The sequence below is a fragment of the Rutidosis leptorrhynchoides genome, chromosome 1 (assembly GCF_046630445.1).
Source record: "Rutidosis leptorrhynchoides isolate AG116_Rl617_1_P2 chromosome 1, CSIRO_AGI_Rlap_v1, whole genome shotgun sequence".
NCBI lineage: Eukaryota > Viridiplantae > Streptophyta > Magnoliopsida > Asterales > Asteraceae > Rutidosis > Rutidosis leptorrhynchoides.
This window is the reverse complement of record NC_092333.1, coordinates 58429054-58449898: the sequence shown is the minus strand read 5'-3', so window position 1 is coordinate 58449898 and position 20845 is coordinate 58429054. Positions and strand designations below refer to the sequence as shown.

The 20845-nt window shown below is 36.2% G+C and overlaps 2 protein-coding genes across 2 annotated transcripts; one reads left to right on the top strand and one right to left on the bottom strand.

Annotated features, from left to right (window-relative positions):
• Positions 1 to 682: 682 nt before the first annotated feature.
• Positions 683 to 1894, top strand: LOC139860222 (ethylene-responsive transcription factor ERF021-like). The gene has a single exon (XM_071848993.1). The coding sequence runs from the start codon at positions 709 to 711 to the stop codon at positions 1264 to 1266; it is 558 nt and encodes a 185-aa protein (XP_071705094.1). The 5' UTR covers positions 683 to 708; the 3' UTR covers positions 1267 to 1894.
• Positions 1895 to 2329: 435 nt separating this feature from the next.
• LOC139860216 (uncharacterized) lies at positions 2330 to 6258 on the bottom strand. The gene is made up of 9 exons (XM_071848987.1): positions 6104 to 6258; positions 5555 to 5635; positions 5249 to 5298; positions 4269 to 4346; positions 3299 to 3356; positions 3169 to 3218; positions 2820 to 2928; positions 2649 to 2710; positions 2330 to 2554 (listed from the first exon to the last, which is right to left on the bottom strand). Exons 1-9 carry the CDS (start codon positions 6185 to 6187, stop codon positions 2512 to 2514), a joined length of 615 nt encoding a protein of 204 aa, XP_071705088.1. The 5' UTR covers positions 6188 to 6258; the 3' UTR covers positions 2330 to 2511.
• Positions 6259 to 20845: the final 14587 nt, after the last annotated feature.

Here is a 20845-nt window from a genome sequence, read left to right as displayed (position 1 = left end):
TCAACTAAAATGGATCATATATTAATTTTCAAAACTCCCATCATATTTCCCATTTTAATTTACCAAATTCCAACTTTCACCTTAACTTTACAAAGTCAAACCAAAACATGATGTTAATATCCCTCCTCCATGACTCCAATCTACCAACACTACCATTATGAATACTACACAAGATGCCTGAAGCAAAACAACTACACTATTTATAAATAAAATAATAATTAAAATAATAGATTCCTAGAAGGGAATATTCTTTAGACATAGAATTAAAGGAAGATTTGGTCCTAGGTAAAGATTAAATGGGCCCAACTGAATTAAGGATAGGCCACCTGCAGGGAAACCGCGTTTATAAACAGTTTAAAACTAAATTTCTGTCATCCACAATCAAAGTGCTAATTTTGAAGAAATAAAAGGGTCATTATCCAAGATTCATGAACAAAACAAGACACACGAGTGAAGGGACAGATGTCCATGCTCTCAGCGGACCAAAGATCATTGTCTTTATGTTAAAAGATTTTAAACATATAAAGGTGTTAATGATTGTTGGAAGTAAATTGAAACTACTTGGAACCTCACTTCAAAAGCTTAAAAATATATAAATAAGTAATAATGACTTGCATTATATCCATCCACATCTATATAAACAATCCAGGATTTGAATCTAAGACATCACCATTGACAGAATATTGTAACAAACACAACAATTTAGTTATGAACGGAAACGGTCATCGTTCCACAAATGGAGGTGGTACGTCTTCGGTTTACAGGGGTGTCCGCAAGAGGAAATGGGGCAAATGGGTGTCCGAAATACGTGAGCCTAAAAAAAACTCCCGAATCTGGCTCGGGAGTTTTGAGACACCAGAAATGGCGGCGGCTGCTTACGATGCAGCTGCATTTTACCTCAGAGGTGATTTAGCCAGGCTTAATTTCCCAGAAAGGGCAAATGGGCTTCCGAGGCCACTTAGTTCAAGTGCTGAATGCATACGCATGGCGGCCCAAGAAGCGACCATGCAGTTGAAAGCCGAAATGTTAGGATACGAGCAAGACATGGTTGGGTCAAGCTCAGGTCATACGGTACCGGTCAATGTTCGACTTTCACCTAGCCAAATTCAGGCAATAAATGATTCACCACTTGATTCACCTAAATTTTACATGGAATTAAGTGATGTACTTATGGCAGAGCAAAAACTGTATTTTTCTAACACTGATAATTTCGAACCTATGGGTGACTGGGAAGAGATACCAGATTATTCCCTATGGGATCCTTAGGTAACAAACATTAAACAAATATATTAGAGAAAGAGAACCATACCATACCATACCATTAAACAAATAAATTTTACATACGCAAAGTTTTGCATGTAGATTTTTCATTTGGCAAACCTTATTTTTTACAACCAACAAATGGTCAAAGTTACTAAAAGGTATCTACTTATAGATTTTTCTTATAAATAAGACTTGTCTCCACAGATATTTACATTTTTTTAAAAGCATGTGGGACTCAGTTTACATATGCATCTACTGCAACTTTCATCAGAGAATCAAAGGAGCTGAGTTTTAATAGCTCATTTGACAATATTTCCTGGGATAGTATAGTACTAGAAAAGGCCATGTGCATAGCATAATTGATTATTTCATGTTTTGTGTTTTTATATTATATAATGTGTAATACTATATTCTTCTTTCCCTAAACGAAACAGTAATGTTTCATGCAAGCCTGTAATGTTTGATACTCCAAAGTTATGTTGGTTTCTATGAACTTAGTAGCTTTATCATCACACCCTGTTACTAACAACTACGGAGTAATAATTATAAGTTTCAAACCTATGACCAATGCTTCAAGAGATTCGATTAGTACCGACCTCCTAATTCTAGTTGCAAAATATGAGGTTCAGATATCGTATTAAACGGAAGGCAAGGCTAATTACGGAGTACTATAAAAGAAGTGGATTTGTGATGGGACTTGCAAATTTCAAATGAGTAAATAGTCCAACTGGATCTCTAGAATCGTGGACTTTTGGTTCGGTCAATCTGACCAAACCAAAAACTTAGTACTCCGTATTATCCAACTCGTCCATTTTGCTACCTCTAACTTGAGCAGAGCGGACATTAACATAAAAAGTAAATATTTGAGTAATACTAGTAAAGGTTTTGTGCTCATATCTTGCTCTTAGAAACAAAGCCTAATATTGAGGTAGGTGTTTGCATCATACTTCTTAACTAAGGTAGCACAATCAACATAATCACTTATCAACTATCTAATTTAACATTTTAAGGAACACGAGAGGTAAAAAAGGAAACGAGCATGCAAAATGACTCGTCTCACCATATATAGCACTGCAAATTTCTAATAAGATATATTGCAGACACATGACACATCGTATAAGTCTAGTACATAATAAGGTTTGCTTAAATGAGAAACAAAGGGTATATTAGTACTTGACAGTTGAAGGTAGCCAGGTAGGTTCTACTAACATCTTTATAACTTGCATGACTACTTCGACACTGGAAAACTCACTCCACATGTGACATGCCACCTCCACTTTCAGATTTTGCCCTGCAAATTAAGCAACAATTTTACAGTTAGAAAGATAATTAACAAAAGTTGGCGAAAGAGACATACAAATGATCAAAAGGTGTGCGGCAGTTACTTGTGATCAGAAGGGTTAGGCATAAGCTCATAAACGATTGTTGCAACAACATCTCTCTTCATCTGAGCAATCATAAAAGTAATTAAGAGTGTAATACACAAGAAAAAAACAACATATACAGAAGAAACAAAATTTAGAAAAAGAGAAAAATCTCAAAAAAAATAAACCTACCTGAGTTGCTTCACCTTTTAGCCCAATGTATTGAATTCTAGAAGTGTCACCACCGTAATTGTCAGGAAAATGCAATGTCAGATTTCCAACACCTTGAAACTTAGAAAATCTGGTAAAATACATATATCAACACGCATTAAGCAAGTAACAGCAACTATTTTAGAAGCAAAATATGTAAAAGCATAGTTATGAGTTCCACATAAATTTCAAATACAAGCCTCGCAAATAAGATTTGTCAATTAAAAATGAGTACTTTTTAGTTTTTACAATCTTATGTGAAAAATATTTACAAATGATACAAAGTGAAAAGATGGAAGGTTGTGTCGTTATAATGGATGTGACTGTGCACCTTGTCTGGTATTCTAAGACTCCTTGCAAATTTTCTGCCAATTCCCACTCCTAATGAAGACAAAAATTAATTTTAAAATAGGTGAATAGAATTAAAAATGGTAGATTCTGTGACATTGTAACTTGCAGACCTGAACAGCTTGCATGCTCTGAGCATCTGAGAAGTCGATTCCTTCTCGGTTGATAAGCCTACATGCAAGAAGTACATTAAGGTTAGTTTGTAGCTGCTGAATAATAATAAGTAACCATATTATCATTAAGCTATTAACCAAAAATTATGACAACCAAGGATAATAAGTTTGCAGATCACATCTTTTGAACATTAAAGGTTAATACTAATAAACTGGAAGATACAAGTTTAAATAATTATAATTAGACTAGAATGACAATCAGGCCAACAAGTTTAATTCCTTCCAGGTAATTGAAATTCACGAACTGAGCAATCAAACAAAATTGAAATTTCAAAAGTAGGAATTCTATTTTTCATTAATAAGACCACGGGTTGCATTCTTCTAATGGCCATAGAACACCGGAAGAACCTCTCATTATAATTTACTATTAATTCTAGTTTATGTTCAATACATATTTGATCTAAGTCTGCTCTTGCATCTTGTAATTTCAGAAGGTCTAAGAATAATTTATCTATGATATTTGTCCCTTGTCATATAGAAGGTAGCTGTAGAATTTTTGGAAGTAATAATGATAATAATACCAATAAAAATTGGTCTTAGCATCCTCGTGGGCATGTGAATAAACAGTTTTATCACAAAACTATTAAACTTCATCATAAGGTCATTGTCTACTGATTAGTGAATAAAAGGCTTACATACACACAACACTTACTAAATAATCAGATAATCAATTACTAAGTTTCCCTCATTTCACTGCAGACCGTAACTTAACATTTTTCGTGGGAACAATTTTCTTATAGAGAACTTCCAACAAGAGTGGCCATTTTGTTGACGTATCGGGATACCATGACCAGTTATTAAGATCACGATGAACTTTGCATACACATGTGGTGTACTTTCTTTGAAACATAATTTAGCAACTTAATTAATAGAAGTAGCTGAAGAAATATGGTTTAAAATTTCTACTTACGCTCTCATCTTGGAAGGACTTGTTCCATCAGCTCCACCAACAATTGAAATGCTCTTTATCTTAACATCAGACGTAAATCTATCATAATCAGTTCAAACAAACGAGCATAAATATTAGTCAATTTACAAGCCTGAAATATGAATACAGTACAGCAGCAGAAATAACAAATATTTTCAATTTGGACACTGAGTTTTGTCAGAAATACCAAAATCATATATTGACAGTACGTGATATCTTGGGACACCGCATAACGGTCTTCTAAGCAATTACTTGGTCACGTGTGTTTGTACATTAGATTACATTGATGGTATAATATTACATCATTGGTATGTAGATATATCAGTACCGAAATCTTGATGTAAACATTATAAATACAGGATTTTCCTTTTGTAATATGTATCTTCTTAAACCTTTGAGTGTTTTGGTCAGCAACCCTAATAGGCTAATAGATTAATGCAATAAAAATATTAATAGTATGGCTTATTTTCAAAATATTCAAGCAAAAAATATAGCTTACAGAAACTAGTGTTGAACTTACAACAGCCATCGAATAAACTATAATCCACTGGTAGCATGCGTATTGGTAAGTAAAGTTTGTATTACGCATTTACAAATATCACAAATACTAGGATTCAAGGCTTACTTCAGGAATATAGTTATTAAAATATTCTTACGACTGCAATCTCTAGTTCACGTATATTTACAGTTCTACTTCATCAATGATCCCAACTTTAACATGGTTATCAAATAAACTTTTTTTATGCGGATTAGATATGGATCTTATTAAATCTTCTCAGAAATGAGAAACCGCTAATACAAGAAGACCCCATTTGCACAATGCATAAATGATGCATTGGAATGACAATTACAGAGCTAGATTAAAACAAGGTAGCAAATCAAGTCAAGTAAAGTGGTCATAAATTATCTAAAAGAATTAATAATATTAAGTAAATAAATAGTATAAAAAATGTACTGCTTACGGAATAAAAACAATTAACTCAGGATCATCCTCATTGCTTTCCAAGAAACCCTGTACCAGTAAAATAAAATCACTAATCAAATTGAGGTTTGCGGTTCAAAATAAAATTTATCGAATTCAGGTTAAAATGCTAGACAATGAGTCAATGACTCCAGTAATAATCATATAGTTGCATAAAGTACTCAAGGTTGTTTAAGGTAGCAGATTCAATTGGTTAGTTATTATGGATATAAAAATGAGACGTGAAGCAGCAATAATTCGAAAGGCAAGAAAAAAACCAATTTGCACGCATTGAATACACCATTACCTCCGAAGAACTTAGACGTTGCTCCCAAGCTTTAAAAACAGCTTTCACACTTCCAGGAACAGCCTCATTCAATGCAGACACCTTTACATTTACAGTACAATCAAAACATACAATAAACTCCAATTAGTCATGATATAAACCACTAAAATACACTTAAAAGGTATATAGGTATAATGCGAGCTTCATATTCACTCTATGAAAACAATCAATCAGTAACAAAAACGAGCTATGTTCTTAAACAATCAAATACGCTACTAATTATGTTCTCAGATGATTCAACTGATCATAACAACGTCACTTTAACTACGCAATAAAGTAATACATACAAAACCGAGTTTGCTATAAATAGAATCCGCTTAATATTCACCCTACGAAAGAGATCAGCGACAGATAACATACTACCGGCTAGATGTTAATTGCAGTGGAATAATCATAATTATATGAGACGCTGAAAACGATATCAGTATTAATATTGGCAATAGAAATTGAATTGATAGTTAGGGTTTTAGGAAAAAGAAGAAAAAAAGGGGGGAAATTAAAGAAATGAACCTTGGGGATGTCTATATGTTTGTAGAGAGACCAATCGGAAGAGCAATCGTGATCTTCGCAACTGTGATCATGCGTACACGCCATTTACTTGGTTTTCTGTAGTAGTAGTAGTAGTAATCTGGAATCGGAATGAAACTCTAGAAATAGAAATAATAAGGGTTTATAATAGTAATTTGCAAGTTACCACTACTTCTATCTGAAGGAAAGAATGATTTTACCTAAAACTTTCAACGGTTCCTCAAGAATTTATGGTTTCTTATTTATGAAGATTCGAATCGAATACGGATAGGAATATCAATAGTTCGAAAGTCTCGTGCCTACTTAAGTCTCGTGTCTTGACCGAACCCTCAGTTCGAAAGTCTGCCTCAACATGTTACGAAGCTCGAGCCTTATAATCAACTTGATGCTGAAGAGGCATAAGTACAGTTCGACCCTTTGCTCGGTTCGATTTCTTTCTCACTCCCATCTATTTGGAAACCACTAGAGTGAAAGGTTTGAAATGATTCAAGTAATAACAATAGGGTAAGATAGAACTCGACGGATAAGAAGACAACTGACTCCTTTTCAATAGAACATAATAGTCAAATCAACCCAGTTGGCTACTCAATCTCAGAAAGAAGATAAGCCGGCAAATCGGAGGCGTACGACCATAGTTTCGACCTTACCGGCCACCAGGAGTGTACAAATCAATAAACCGTCTCACGGATGCTCTTCCTATCGATGACAGGCTCAGAGGCCTTCGAATGCCCCTTCATAAAAGGGAGGTAGATTCTTCCCAGTAACCTTAACGCATACCCTTGCGACAAAGGGGCGAGATGGGGGTCGGACCATACTACTAATAGCACTCGACTGTTGTTAACACGCATAAAATGTTTGTACAATCGGATAACTGTCACCCCAAAGTTGATAACCAACTGTTATATACAAGTGTTTGATGCGTATTAACGACGGCCTTAAGAGTTGTTAGTGTTGGAGTGCGAAGCGAGTTAAATAAGGATTCGGAAAAGAAGATTTTGGTTCGCCAGACAAGGCGCGCCGCGACCTAGAGTGTGAACAGGGGTCGAGCTGAAGAAAACTTCTGTTTCGGATTTTGCCTTGGTGGCGCGGTGCGGCCCTCTTTGGGTGCGACGTGGCTATGCCTGACGGGCAAGTTTCCAAAAACGTGTTTTCTTGTTCCCAAAGCTATTTCCTTGTTGAGTTTTGCCTATTTAAGCATCTTATTGTAACTCATACATGTATTCACAAAATTTATCAATAAAAGAACTCTCTTTGGTGGCCGAGGATTAAAGTAATCATTCGTGATTACATATAACCTCGTTAAATTCTATTGTCTTTATCGTTTTTGCTAGTTTCTTCATAAATATCAATTATTTTCGTTTATTGTAAGTGGGTTTGATAACCTACGGTTATCTGGTCTTTTTAGGGCTTATGTGCTTTATTCCCAACAAGTGGTATCAGAGCTTAGGTTCGGTTTCAAGGGAACAATGGTGGAAAAGAGTGATGTGAAGATTGATAAGTTTGATGGGAATGATTTTAGCTTTTGGAAGATGCAAATTGAAGATGTGCTCTATCAAAAGAAGCTTTACCAACCGTTGAAGGGTGTTAAACCGGAAGAGATAACTCAAGGCGAGTGGGAGTTGTTGGATAGGCAAGCCCTAGGAGTTGTTCGACTTTCTCTGGCCAAGAACGTTGCTTACAACATCGTGGGTGAAACCACAAAGGCGGGTGTACTTACGGCTTTATCTAACATGTATGAAAAGCCATCTGCTTTGAATAAAGTTTTCTTGATTCGGCAATTGGTGAATGCTAGGATGATGGAGGGTTCCTCGGCGACGGATCATGTTAACGAATTTAATTCGATTTTAACTCGTTTGAAGTCGGTGAATATTAAATTTGATGATGAGTTTGAGGCGTTGTTTTTGCTATCTTCATTGCCCGAGAGTTGGGCCGGTACGGTTACGGCGGTTAGTGATTCAACTGGAACTACTAAGTTAACTTTTGAAGAAATTCGTGATTTGATTCTTAGCGAAGGTATTCGTAGGAAAGATTCGAATGGAAGTTCAGGTTCGGCTCTAAGTGTTAGTCGGGGAAGAGCTAGGTCAAGAAGTTCATCAAGGAGCAAGAACGTGGTGTGTTGGAATTGTCAACAAGTTGGTCACTATAAGTCAAAGTGCCCGAGTCTTAAGTCGGGTGGGAGCGTATCGACTGTGGTGATCGAAGATGCGTTGATGTGTCAAAAAGAGGTTCTTGACGAATCTTGGGTTTTAGATTCGGGTGTCTCGTATCATGTCACCCCATACATGAACGAGATGGTGAACTTAAAGGAATACTCCAGTAAGGTTCGAGTTGCGAATGGGAGTATACTTGAAATTGCGGGTATTGGTGACCTCGTGGTTAGACACTTGAATTATGCTTGGATCTTGAGGAATGTGCGGTTCGTTCCAAAGCTCAAGATTCAGTTGATTTCGGTTGGGCAATTGGATGACGATAATTGTCATGTCCTATTTGGAGATCAAAAGTGGGTAGTGTTTAAGGGAGATTATGTGGTTGCTCGCGGGTTTAAAAGGGGAACCATGTATATGGTTGAAGTTCATAAGGAGGAATGGCTAGGTGATTTTGTGGAGGTTCAAAGTCCTAGCATGCTAATGCTTTCCGGAATTGTTGAGTGATCTTGTTTGAGTGGGAGCTCAAAGGAAATTGAAGCTAGTGAAAATTCGAGTCGAATTGGGTACACTAGAGCTTTCAGTACTTCGGGTAGATCTTCTCCAATGGCAACTTTGTTGTGGTCGACCGAGGAAGATGAACAAGAGGTTTTCTTAAGAGTCATGATTGATGATACATCCGTACAGTGGGAGTTGGCTCGGGATAGAAAATCGAGTTTGTCAAAAGACGAGCACACGTATGTGGTCAGTGTTCCAATGGTGAAAGCAAAGGTGGTTATGTGGAAGATCAAGGGTGTGATTGCGTTCTCACACGACTGCCTTGATTGTGTTATCCACATGTTTGATCTACCGGCGGGTTTATTTTTTATTGGAAAGTTGAATAGGGTGGATGATATTGTGTACGGGTGAATCGCTTGGGCGATGGGGTTAATTGGGTCGGGTCGGAATCAAACGACCCGTTATCTCCAAAACTAAGGAGGTATGTGTCATAACCAAAGAGAGGTTCTTGTTTTTCCCAAGCTAGTAACATAAAGGATCGAATTATAGCTCAACGGTATTTTTTGGTGTCAAAAGACTTCACTTGTTCGAAGGTTATCGAATGAAGTGCGACGTGATTCGGGTAAAAATCCAGCGGTATCAAAAGGAGGTATAATTAGCTGGTCAAAGTTGTTATTGTGGGACGATGATGAAGTTGATGATGTTAGGTTAAGATGGATGTTGTGTAACAACCCGGAATTTTCCAACGTTTATTATTAATATTTATTATTAATACTTGCGCTTTAATAAATGTATTTATATACATTTACTTGTTATCGTATTTGAATTACCATGGCCCGACATTTCTTAATGACGTGCGTACTTTTCACGAATAATATTTTTGAATATTATTTACATTCATGATTATTTATTATTAATCATTTTTAATTAACTAAGGTTAGTAGTTAATTACTTGGGCTTTATTTATTTAAATTGCATAATTACTTGTACTTGGGCTTGGACTTTTATTTCATGGACTAGTAAGCCCACCCTACACATTTAATGGACTTGTAAGCCCATGTATTATACTAGTATTACATTAAGGTTAAGCATGGTTTATTAAGCTAATTAGGAGACCAAGTTGTCTCAAGCATGCAAGGGTTCTTTTAACTTATTACTCAATCTAGCTCACACCTTATTCCAACACTTGAAAGCAAGCTTTGACCTTCCTCTCTGGCTACAAGAAACCATCCACTTTGTGCTAGTGTAGGAGTTCCATTTTCAAATTTTTTTGATACATATTTACTTGTATTCTTTCATTTTTTACACACACTTCCTTACTTGCATTTCTTTTCTTCTCACATTTTCTCTCAAAACTTAGTAAGTAATAAGCTTTTTCTTCTTCTTTTCTTATTACAAAAACCGAAATATAATCATCATGTATCATCATCAAAATTGCTTGTTCTTTGTTTGTTGTTTACTTACTTGTTACTTGTTGTTGTAAAGATCAAACTTCCTAGTTTGAATCTTCATGGATCTTGGTTACTTCTATCTCTTGTTTGATGAAAAACCAAGAACAAGAACCTAAAACTTGTTAGTTTGTGGTTCTATACTTAAGTGTTTTCAAGATCTAGAGTTCATAAACTTGATGATCTTCTTTATGTTCATGTTTTGTAGACTTGAATTCTTAAGATCTAAACTTTGGTTTGAATCTTCTCAAGTATGAAGCAAATATGAACATAATACTTGTAACTTTAATTTATTTCTTCATTTCATGTACTTTAAAGTTGTGATTGTTGTAAGCATGGTCAAGTATTACTAGTTAATCTTGATCTCATATTTCTTGAAACCAAAGTTAACTTTGTAAGTTCAAGAACATGGAAGTATAACTTTCTAGTTATAACTTCATATATTTATGTTAGATCTAAGTTTATATAACTTATGGTCTTCTAATTTTGTTGTAAATAAGAGCTTACAAGCTTACATACACTTTACAAGTTGAAAATCTAAGTTTCATAACTTATGGTTTCATTAAAGTGTAGATCCAAGTTTTGTAACTTAGGATCTAACTTAAGAACACTAGATCTAGACTTTCTAGTCTAGGATCTTTAAGATCTATCTAAGATCTAAGTTCTACAACTTATGATCTTGATTATTTAGTTTACTTTCAAGTTTGTAGCTTAATATTACTTTTGTAACTCATGTATGTGTCGGATCTAAGATCTTGATGTAACTTTGTTTTATCAAACTACATACAACTCTTAAGTGAGTTTTGCAACTTATCTTAGACCTACACAAGTGTTATGATGCTCAAACCTTGGTTAAGATGATGCAAACCCATCAACGAGTTGTACACTTGAAGCTATACGCATCAAGGATGAGAACCGTGATGAGCATCAAGCACCAAGAACCCACCGGAACACCTTTAGCTACTGATTCTGGAACTGATCAGACTACCTGGGCTACTGTAAAGTTTATTTTCAGTTAGTTCGGTTCGAGTAGATTATTTTCCGTTTAGACCTCATCTTAATCCGAGTTACGGTTTAGGATCTATGGCCTCCCGAAAGTCACTACACCCTATTAACGTTGTGCTGAAATTTCTGACCTACTCGCACTTAAACCGTCACCACGGTTAAACGAAGACGAGTTTGGTTCTGGAAATTGGTCAGTACCTAGGGGACTCATATACGGAGCCATGGCCACTGGTCTCACCTCATTTCAATTTGTATAGAGGCCGTGGCGACTGAACGAAGTCAGCATTTGTTTCAAACCCTAGTCTTTACTTGAAACTTACTTTACACTTTTTGTTAAATGATGAATGATGATGATATTTAAGACCTAATTTACATACTTATAAACCTATTGGGACGATTTACTGACCTAGTAACTTTTGACTTAGGTTGAGGACCTTTTCGGACAAACATACTTGCTTACCTTTCCCGTGTCAACTTTACTACTACTTAACCACTGTGAGTTATAGCATCCCTTTTTACTTTAACTATTTTGGGAACTGAGAATACATGCGCATTTTATGTTTTGCATACTAGGCACGAGTACTTAAACTTTATATATGTGTGGTTATACAACGGCATAAACTTTCCCCTTAGCTCGATAACGTTTAGTCATTGGTCTTTGAACCGGTGAACGCGAATCTTAGATATGGATCCATAGGGTTTGACATCCCCACTCGGGCTAGTAGCGTTAATACTTCGTAAACATACGCACTCGCCAAGTGTACTTTTAGGGGGTGATAAACGTTAAGTTAGTTACCAAGTGCCCACGGTTAAACATATACTTTACATACTGTTTTGAAACGCTCTTTGAAGCACTGAAATCTCGTGGCCTACCTTACATTACTGTTATACTTAAACTATAGCTCACCAACATTCATGTTGACATTTTTAAGCATGTTTTTCTCAGGTGCTTAAGGTTGTTTGCTCCCGCTGTTGTACTAGTCATGCCTTGTAGACTCCGCTGCGCTTTAATAGAGATGTTACCGCATGAAATATTTTATCTTGCATTCAAACTCTATTACTTTTGAACAATGATTTGTAACGACCTAAGGGTCACGTACTATTATTACTTGCTTCCGTTCATAGAAGCATACTTTTGGTTGTAAAACATTTGACGTTGGTTATGACGTCACCTTTTATCATGAATGCAAACTTGTTTTGAAAACGCATATAGTGTTTGACCTTGTAATGATCCTGTTGTTGATGGTCCGTACATGTTGATTTAGTACGGGGCGTCACATTTGGTATCAGAGCATTGGTTGTAGGGAATTAGGTTGCATTAGTGAGTCTGGACCGACCCGAGTAGGATTCACTAATAGGACTAATCTACAACTTGCTAGTTTACTTGTTTATGCGGAACTTATTGCATGATGCTGCTTACTTTTGCTATTATATGCCATATACTGCTACATGTTTACTCTACTGCATGCTACTATATGCTTTCGATTTCATGATACTTCTGTACGATTTGCTATTATTGCCATACTACTTACTGTTATACATGATCTAGACTGTTATAGTTACTTTTCCTAATACGTGCTTGCTTTATGACTTACTGATATGGAAAAAGTTATTTTTCCTTGTTCAGATGTCGGATGCCCCGCCCACTATCATTCACTTGGAGAGCGACTCGGACTCATCGGCCACCTCACCTACCGTTGTTGCTGACTCGATCCCGTCATCTGCACCTTCCAGCGACTCCGGCGATTCATCCTCCGGAGCCAGTAGCCATGCGCCCGGCCCAGTGATCACCTCTGACGGAGCCGAGGACCTACAGGAGATTCCAGCTCCACTTGCCCCAGGACCCTCGGAGCCACAACACCATTCCAGTGGTGCTGTGATTCCCGCGGAACTTGGGGAAGGTCCAGTCCGTAATGAGCATAACCATTGGTGTCGACGCCTTCCTGATGGACGTCTCGTGCCGATCGGGCCCGCCAGATACCGACATATGATGGCCGCCCGAGGAGAGCCACCCGTGCAGCCACCCCCAGCCGATCTAGACGACCCATCATCCGCCGATTCTTCATCCGACGACTCATCCTCTGACGACTCTAGTGACGAGGATTCAGATGAGGACCCTGATGATGCACCTGTACAGCCACCCTCCACCCCGCCGAAGAAGCGGTACCGTTTCGATGGTACCTTCATTCCAGGGATTAATGGAGGTCGACCATTCGTTGACGCTCATGGTCGGCGTCGTAGGGTTACCACCCGTAAGCGGCTTGTGCCGTATCCTGCTGATCCCTTCATCCGTAAGCCTTACCGCTATGCACCATCTACTTCTGGAGCCGGACCATCTGCACCACCGGCACCACCCGTACCGACTGCACCACCTGCCCCACCATATCCCTCTATCGAGGAACTGACAAGGGAAGTGGAGATCCTCCATGCTCGGGTAGCTGAGCTCGAGGACCAGATGTCCCAAGTAATGGACATCCTACACCCACCATCACCATAGGACATTTGTAGTAGATTTCATTATGTGATCTCATTTATAGTTTTATGTTTTACTTATGTATTGTACGAACCTATGCGGATGTATACAACTTATTATTAATGAATGGAACTTTGTGTTGTTTAATTGTTGCACGGTGTTCTATTTACGTTACTGTATGTTGATTCTGTGGTATCTGAATCTATTTGCGTTACTTAATAAACATGTGATATGTTGATTTCATGTTGGTTACCATATACTGTATTATTACTATTTGAATACTATATTTTGACTTGAGTCAAAAATTTTGTTTAGAACATCAATGGCCAACGGAAGATCAATACCCACCGTAGCCCAAATCGAGGAAATGATCAATGAACGAGTCGCCGCAGCTTTAGCGGAAATGAACCCCCAAGCTCCACCGCCACCAGTTATCCAGCCCATTCGTAATGGATGCACATATAAAGAGTTTCAAAGCTGCAAGCCCCACAACTTTAGTGGAACTGAGGGGCCAGTTGGTCTCACTAGGTGGTTTGAGAAATTAGAGTATGTGTTCCGAGTTAGTAACTGCTCAGAGGCGAACAAAAGCAAGTATGCTTCATGTACACTGTCTGACGGCGCCCTAACTTGGTGGAACACACTGGCACAAGCAAAGGGTATTGATGAGGCATATGCCACTCCGTGGGAAGAGTTTAAAGGGGCCATGATTGAAGAATATTGCCCTAGGATCGAGATCCAGAAAATGGAGATTGAGTTTATGCAGTTGAAGGTTGTGGAAAACGATCTCGATGGTTACAACCGTAGGTATCTAGAATTAGCCTTGATGTGTCCTACCATGGTTACCCCGGAGTTTAAACGAATGAAAAGGTATTTGTGGGGACTTCCTAAGTCCATTAAGGGAAATGTCACCTCGTCTAAGCCACTCAATGTCCCGGAAGCAATGTGCATGGCGCATACCTTAATGAACCAAATCATCATCGATGAACCGGAAAAGGCAAAACCCGAAGCGGGTAGTAGTGAAAAGCGCAAGTGGGACAACAACAACAAAGGGAGAGCCTATGATCAAACTCCCGCTAAGAGGCACAACAATGGTGGGAATCCCAATCCGAACACCAACTCGAACCCCAACTACAAGGGCAGTCTGCCACAGTGCAAGAGGTGCTACAAGCACCATACCGGGTACTGTAACGTTGTTTGTGAAAAATGCAAAAAGACCGGGCATATTGGCAAGGACTACAAGATCACCACCATGACTGGGAAGCTGAACCCCAATGGACCGAGAAAGTGTTATGAATGCGGACAGACGGGCCAATTCAAAAATGAGTGTCCCAACAAGCGAAAGGACGGCGGACCACCGCGTGGACGAGCTTTCAATGTAAATGTAAGGGATGCTCGTGAGAACCCCGACTTTGTAATAGGTATATTCAATATCAACAATCTATTAGCTTCTGTCCTATTTAATACTGGTGCCGATAGAAGTTATGTATGTAGACACTTTTGCGATAAGATAAATGGGTCGTTAGTTCCTTTAAAGGAGAGTATTCTTGTAGAGGTAGCCAATGGGAAACTTGAGAAAGTTGACCAAATTAGCCGAGGAGCTATTATCAATATAGCTGGTGTAGATTTCGAGATTGACTTGATACCCATTAAGTTGGGAAGCTTTGATGTTATTGTCGGTATGGATTGGTTGACCAAAGTAAGGGCCGACATTATCTGTGGAGATAAAGCTCTTCGTATACCACATGGAGATGGTGAGCCACTAATTATTTACAGAGAGAGATGTAGCTCGAGACTAAATCTCATTAGTTGCATGAAAGCGCAAAAGATCATGAAGAAGAGACGTCTTGCTGTTTTAGCACATGTGAAAACGTTAGAAACCGAGGTGAAGAGCGTGGATGATGTACGAATTGTGAACGAATTTTTTGATGTCTTTCCGGAAGAATTGTCTGGATTACCGCCACCGATAGCAGTAGAGTTTCAAATCGATTTAGTGGTAGGAGCTGCACCTGTAGCTCGCGCACCATATCGACTCGCACCTTCCGAGATGCAAGAATTGCAGAGCCAATTACAAGAACTGTTAGACTGTGGATTTATCCAACCAATTTTCTCGCCTTGGGGCGCACCTGTTTTATTTGTGAAGAAGAAGGACGGATCTTTCCGCATGTGTATCGACTACCGCGAACTCAAAAAATTGACGATCAAGAATTGGTATCCTCTTCCCCGAATTGACGATCTTTTTGACCAACTACAAGGATCGAGCATTTACTCTAAGATCGATTTGCGATCCGGTTATCACCAGTTGAGGGTGAAGGAGAGTGATGTAATGAAAACTGCATTCAGAACTCGTTATGGTCATTATGAGTTTCTCATGATGCCATTCGGATTAACCAACATACCTGCTGTGTTCATTGACCTCATGAATCGTGTCTGCAAACCATACTTGGACAAGTTCGTTATCGTCTTCATAGATGATATCCTCATCTACTCTAATAGCGAAGAAGAACATGAACAACATCTTCGATTAGTGCTTGAACTCTTGAGACAAGAGCAACTTTATGCCAAATTCTCCAAGTGTGAATTTTGGTTTAAGGAAGTCCAATTTCTGGGCCATGTTGTGAGCGACCAGGGTATCAAAGTTGATCCCGCCAAGATTGAAGCTATCAGCAAGTGGGAGACTGAAAGGACCCGTTCATATACATTATAAACGATTCACAATAGTTGATTACATCGCGAGGTATTTGACCTCTATATGATACATTTTACAAACATTGCATTCGTTTTTAAAAGACAAACTTTCTTTACAACGAAAGTTGACGGCATGCACACCATTTCATAATACATCCAACTATAATTGGCTTAATAATAATCTTGATGAACTCAATGACTCGAATGCAACGTCTTTCAAAATATGCCATGAATGACTCCAAGTATTATCCTTAAAATGAGCTAATGCACAGCGGAAGATTTCTTTAATACCTGAGAATAAACATGCTTTAAAGTGTCAACCAAAAAGTTGGTGAGTTCATAGGTTTATCATATCAATCATTTCAATATATTAATAGACCACAAGATTTCCGTTTATAAATATATGTACACTCGCAAGTGTATAAAAGTATTCTATAAGTTGTAGGCACCCGGTAACAAGCCTTAACGTTCATGTTTTACCCTCTGAAGTACACCAGATCAGGTGTGTTTAAAATAACCTCGAAGCACTAAAGCATCCCATAGTCAGGATGAGGTTTGTCAGGCCCAATAGATCTATCTTTAGGATTCGCGCCTACCGTACATAGACAAGTAGTTTAATGTTACCAAGCTAAGGGTATATTTCTGGTTTAAACCCACGTAGAATTAGTTTTAGTACTTGTGTCTATTTCGTAAAACATTTATAAAAACAGCGCATGTATTCTCAGTCCCAAAAATATATATAAAAGGGAGCAAATGAAACTCACAATACTGTATTTTGTAGCAAAAATACATATAACGTCATTTAACAAGTGCAAGGTTGGCCTCGGATTCACGAACCTATATTAATTATATATATTTATATGTTGATCAATATTTGTCTAACAATTTTTGGTCAAGTCATAGTGTACCACAATCCTAATGCTCGAGACTAATATGCAAAAGTCAACAAAAGTCAACTTGACCCAAAATGACTTCTAAAATTTATACGTGTTTATTATATAACTTAACTATAGTCGTTTTATATATTTAAAAATATTTATTAGATTTTATAATAATAAAAGTCATTTATTAATAAAAATTTATATTAACGTTTATATATAATAAAATATACTTTTATATATCTTAAGTAGTAAAATTTATAAAGTTCACTTAATATCTTAAAACTATAGTGGTAAGTATTATTAATGTAATTATATTACGCGTGGTGAAAAATATCTTTGTATCCCCTATTTATTTGATAAAATAATATTGATCATAATAATAATAAGTAAAAGTTGTATTATTTTGTAATAATAATTATTATTATTCTATAAAAAAATGACAATATTTATATTTACTAAAAATGTTATTATGATAAAATGATAATACTAACATAATAGTAATAATGATATTTTATAATAACAATGATATTTCTATTAAAATAATAACGACGATAGTAATAATAATCATTTTAACAATAATACTAAAATTCAGTTGACTATAACTTCAAATCTGTTCATCGAAACCATTCGATATCTAAATGAAAAGTTTTTAATTTTTCTCTAGCTTTCCAATGACATGCATATCATATACCCTATCTCAGTAGCATATGTATCTAATTCAGGATTCAACAAACCTATCTAAGGACAATATCGAATGTACAAGCATGCATAATTTTATATACTCGAGCACTAGTCAGGGATACACTATTGATATATAAAAGTTAAGTTATGAGTGCTCACGTATCAATATTGAGATTCAATATTGCAGGAAAGTACGTAGACGCAACGGAGATGATAAACACTAGATTGACCTCACGAGCATACACATGAACCATACCCATCACCTCCATAGCTATAACCCATAATTTCCTTAGCTTCGACTCATTCAAAAAACTATTTTGAAATCACTCGGACATCACTCCGTCGTAATATTTTATGTATACTAATAATATCTTGAAATAATACAGAGCAAATATATATATATATATGTAAATCGATTGAGAGAGTTTAGAGAAATATATTTTTAAGTTTCTATGAAATAATGAAACCTATTGAATTCTATTTATAATAGATTTTTGAATTATTAAAGTGAATTATTAAAGTATGAATTATTAAAGTGAATTATTAAAGTATGAATTATTAAAGTGAATTATTAAAGTATGAATTATTAAAGTGAATTATTAAAGTATGAATTATTAAAGTTAAAGTAAAGTAAAAGTAAAGTAAAGGTAAAGTTAAAGTATAGTAAAAGTATAAAAACTATGTATGTATAATATGCGTATAAATATATATAATATTAATTTAAATTATTATATATATTTAATGAAATAAAATATAAATATCGTTATATTTATTATACTGGTTAAGTAATGAGTTGTCAAAAGTGATTCTAGATATTTATAAAAGTTATATACGTTTTAATAATAAAGTTCTTTTTAAACTGAAAACGTTTTTGTACGCTTGAAAATAGATTAATAGAATATTATGGAAACCAATTCTCCACTAGCTTTTGTCTAACTTTCGTAAATGACACTTTTTATTTTTATTTATAAATAGCTTTACAAATTATTATGAATATCGTTAAGAGGAATAGATTTCTCAAATCATAGTGGACCTCTCAACAGAGACTTGTAATCATAATTCAATGTTTCTGATAATTCAATCATTTAATATATATATATATATATATTTTTTTTAATTTCATCGATAATCATATTGAAACAAATACGTTCATATAAAGCATTATACTTTTAAATACTTTGTTGACATTTTCAATTTATAACATATACACATATACATACATAATCATATATGTTCATTTAATGGTTCGTGAATCATTGGAATTTGGTCGAGGTTTAAATGAATGTATAAATATAGTTTAAAATCCTTGAGATTTAACTTAACAAACATTGCTTATCGTGTCAGAATAATATAAAGATAAAGTTTAAATTTAGTCGAAAATTTCCGGGTCGTCACAGAGACCCCCACTACTCCAACTCACATCTGCCAATTTCTAGGTCTCGCCGGTTACTACCGAAGATTTATTGAAGGTTTCTCTCTGATTGCGCGTCCTTTGACTGCACTGACTCACAAAGGGAAGAAGTTCATTTGGGAACCCGCACACGAATCAGAATTTCAAACCTTGAAGCAGAAGTTAACCACCACACCTATCTTATCTCTTCCTGAAGGCAGTGATGATTTCGTTGTGTATTGCGATGCCTCGAAAAGTGGTTTTGGTTGCGTATTGATGCAAAGATCGAAGGTTATTGCTTATGCTTCTCGTCAACTGAAGATTCACGAGTGGAATTACACTACGCACGATCTCGAGCTTGGAGCCGTTGTCTTTGCATTAAAACTGTGGAGACACTATCTTTATGGAACTAAGAGCACTATTTTCACCGATCATAAAAGCCTCCAACACATCTTCGATCAGAAGCAACTGAATATGAGACATCGTCGATGGATCGAGACACTGAACAACTATGATTGTGAACTTCGTTATCACCTGAGACGACCCGACCCAATCCATAGGGACGAATACAATAACATATGATAACATTGCGAGGTACTTGACCTCTATATGATACATTTTACAAACGTTGCATTTATTCTTAAAAGGCAAACTATCATTACATCAATATTTGACATTTTCGTCTAACATTTCATAATATCCAAATGACCTAATCTGTCATTTACTTATTTATATTCTCTATTGAACTCCAATGACTCGAATGCAACGTCTTTGTATCATGGCTTAAAAGGTCCCAAGTAGTATCCTTAACATGAGCTAATGCACAGCGGAAAACTTAATTCATACCTGAGAATAACATGCTTTAAAACGTCAACATAAAGTTGGTGAGATATATAGATTTGATGCTAGCAGCGTTATAACAATGGAACACAAGATTTTATATATAAACATTTTAATAAAAATATTCTAAGTGGTTGAGCACTTGGTAACCATACTTAACAATTAATCACGTCGCATATTCCCTTTAATATGAAATCTTACTACACTGTACCAAGTGTAGTCACAAAACGAAGTACTGTGCAACCGTTGAATACTGGTCGTCCAGTCCGGTTGGGGTTGTCAGGCCCGATAGATCTATCAACAGGATTCGCGTTTACAATACCGCTGTAAATATTAGTTACCAAGCTACAGGGAAGTATGCCAGTGGTACAACTCAACGTAGAATATATTTTTTTTCAGTTACTTGTGTCCATAACGTAAATCATTTATAAAAACAGCTCATGTATTCTCAGCCCAAAAATATTTAGAGTTCAAAAAGGGATCTATATACTCACCTAATGTATTTTGTAGTAAAAATACATATAACATCATTGATCAAGTATAAGGTTGGCCTTGGATTCACGAACCTATATCATTTATATATATATATATATTAACACACACAATTGTAATCGAACAAATTATGCATTGATGTTAATAATATCTTTAACCACTAATAATAACTTTTTGAAAATAATAA

Bases quoted from the DNA above. Each gene is read 5' to 3' on its own strand.
- LOC139860216 (XM_071848987.1), bottom strand. From the start codon at position 6,187: ATGGCGTGTACGCATGATCACAGTTGCGAAGATCACGATTGCTCTTCC. The intron at 3,357-4,268 runs GTAAGTAGAAAT...TCTTGCATGTAG, and splicing joins AGTCCTTCCAAGATGAGAGC to GCTTATCAACCGAGAAGGAA. The intron at 3,219-3,298 runs GTCTGCAAGTTA...TGTCTTCATTAG, and splicing joins AGAGCATGCAAGCTGTTCAG to GAGTGGGAATTGGCAGAAAA.
- LOC139860222 (XM_071848993.1), top strand. From the start codon at position 709: ATGAACGGAAACGGTCATCGTTCCACAAATGGAGGTGGTACGTCTTCG.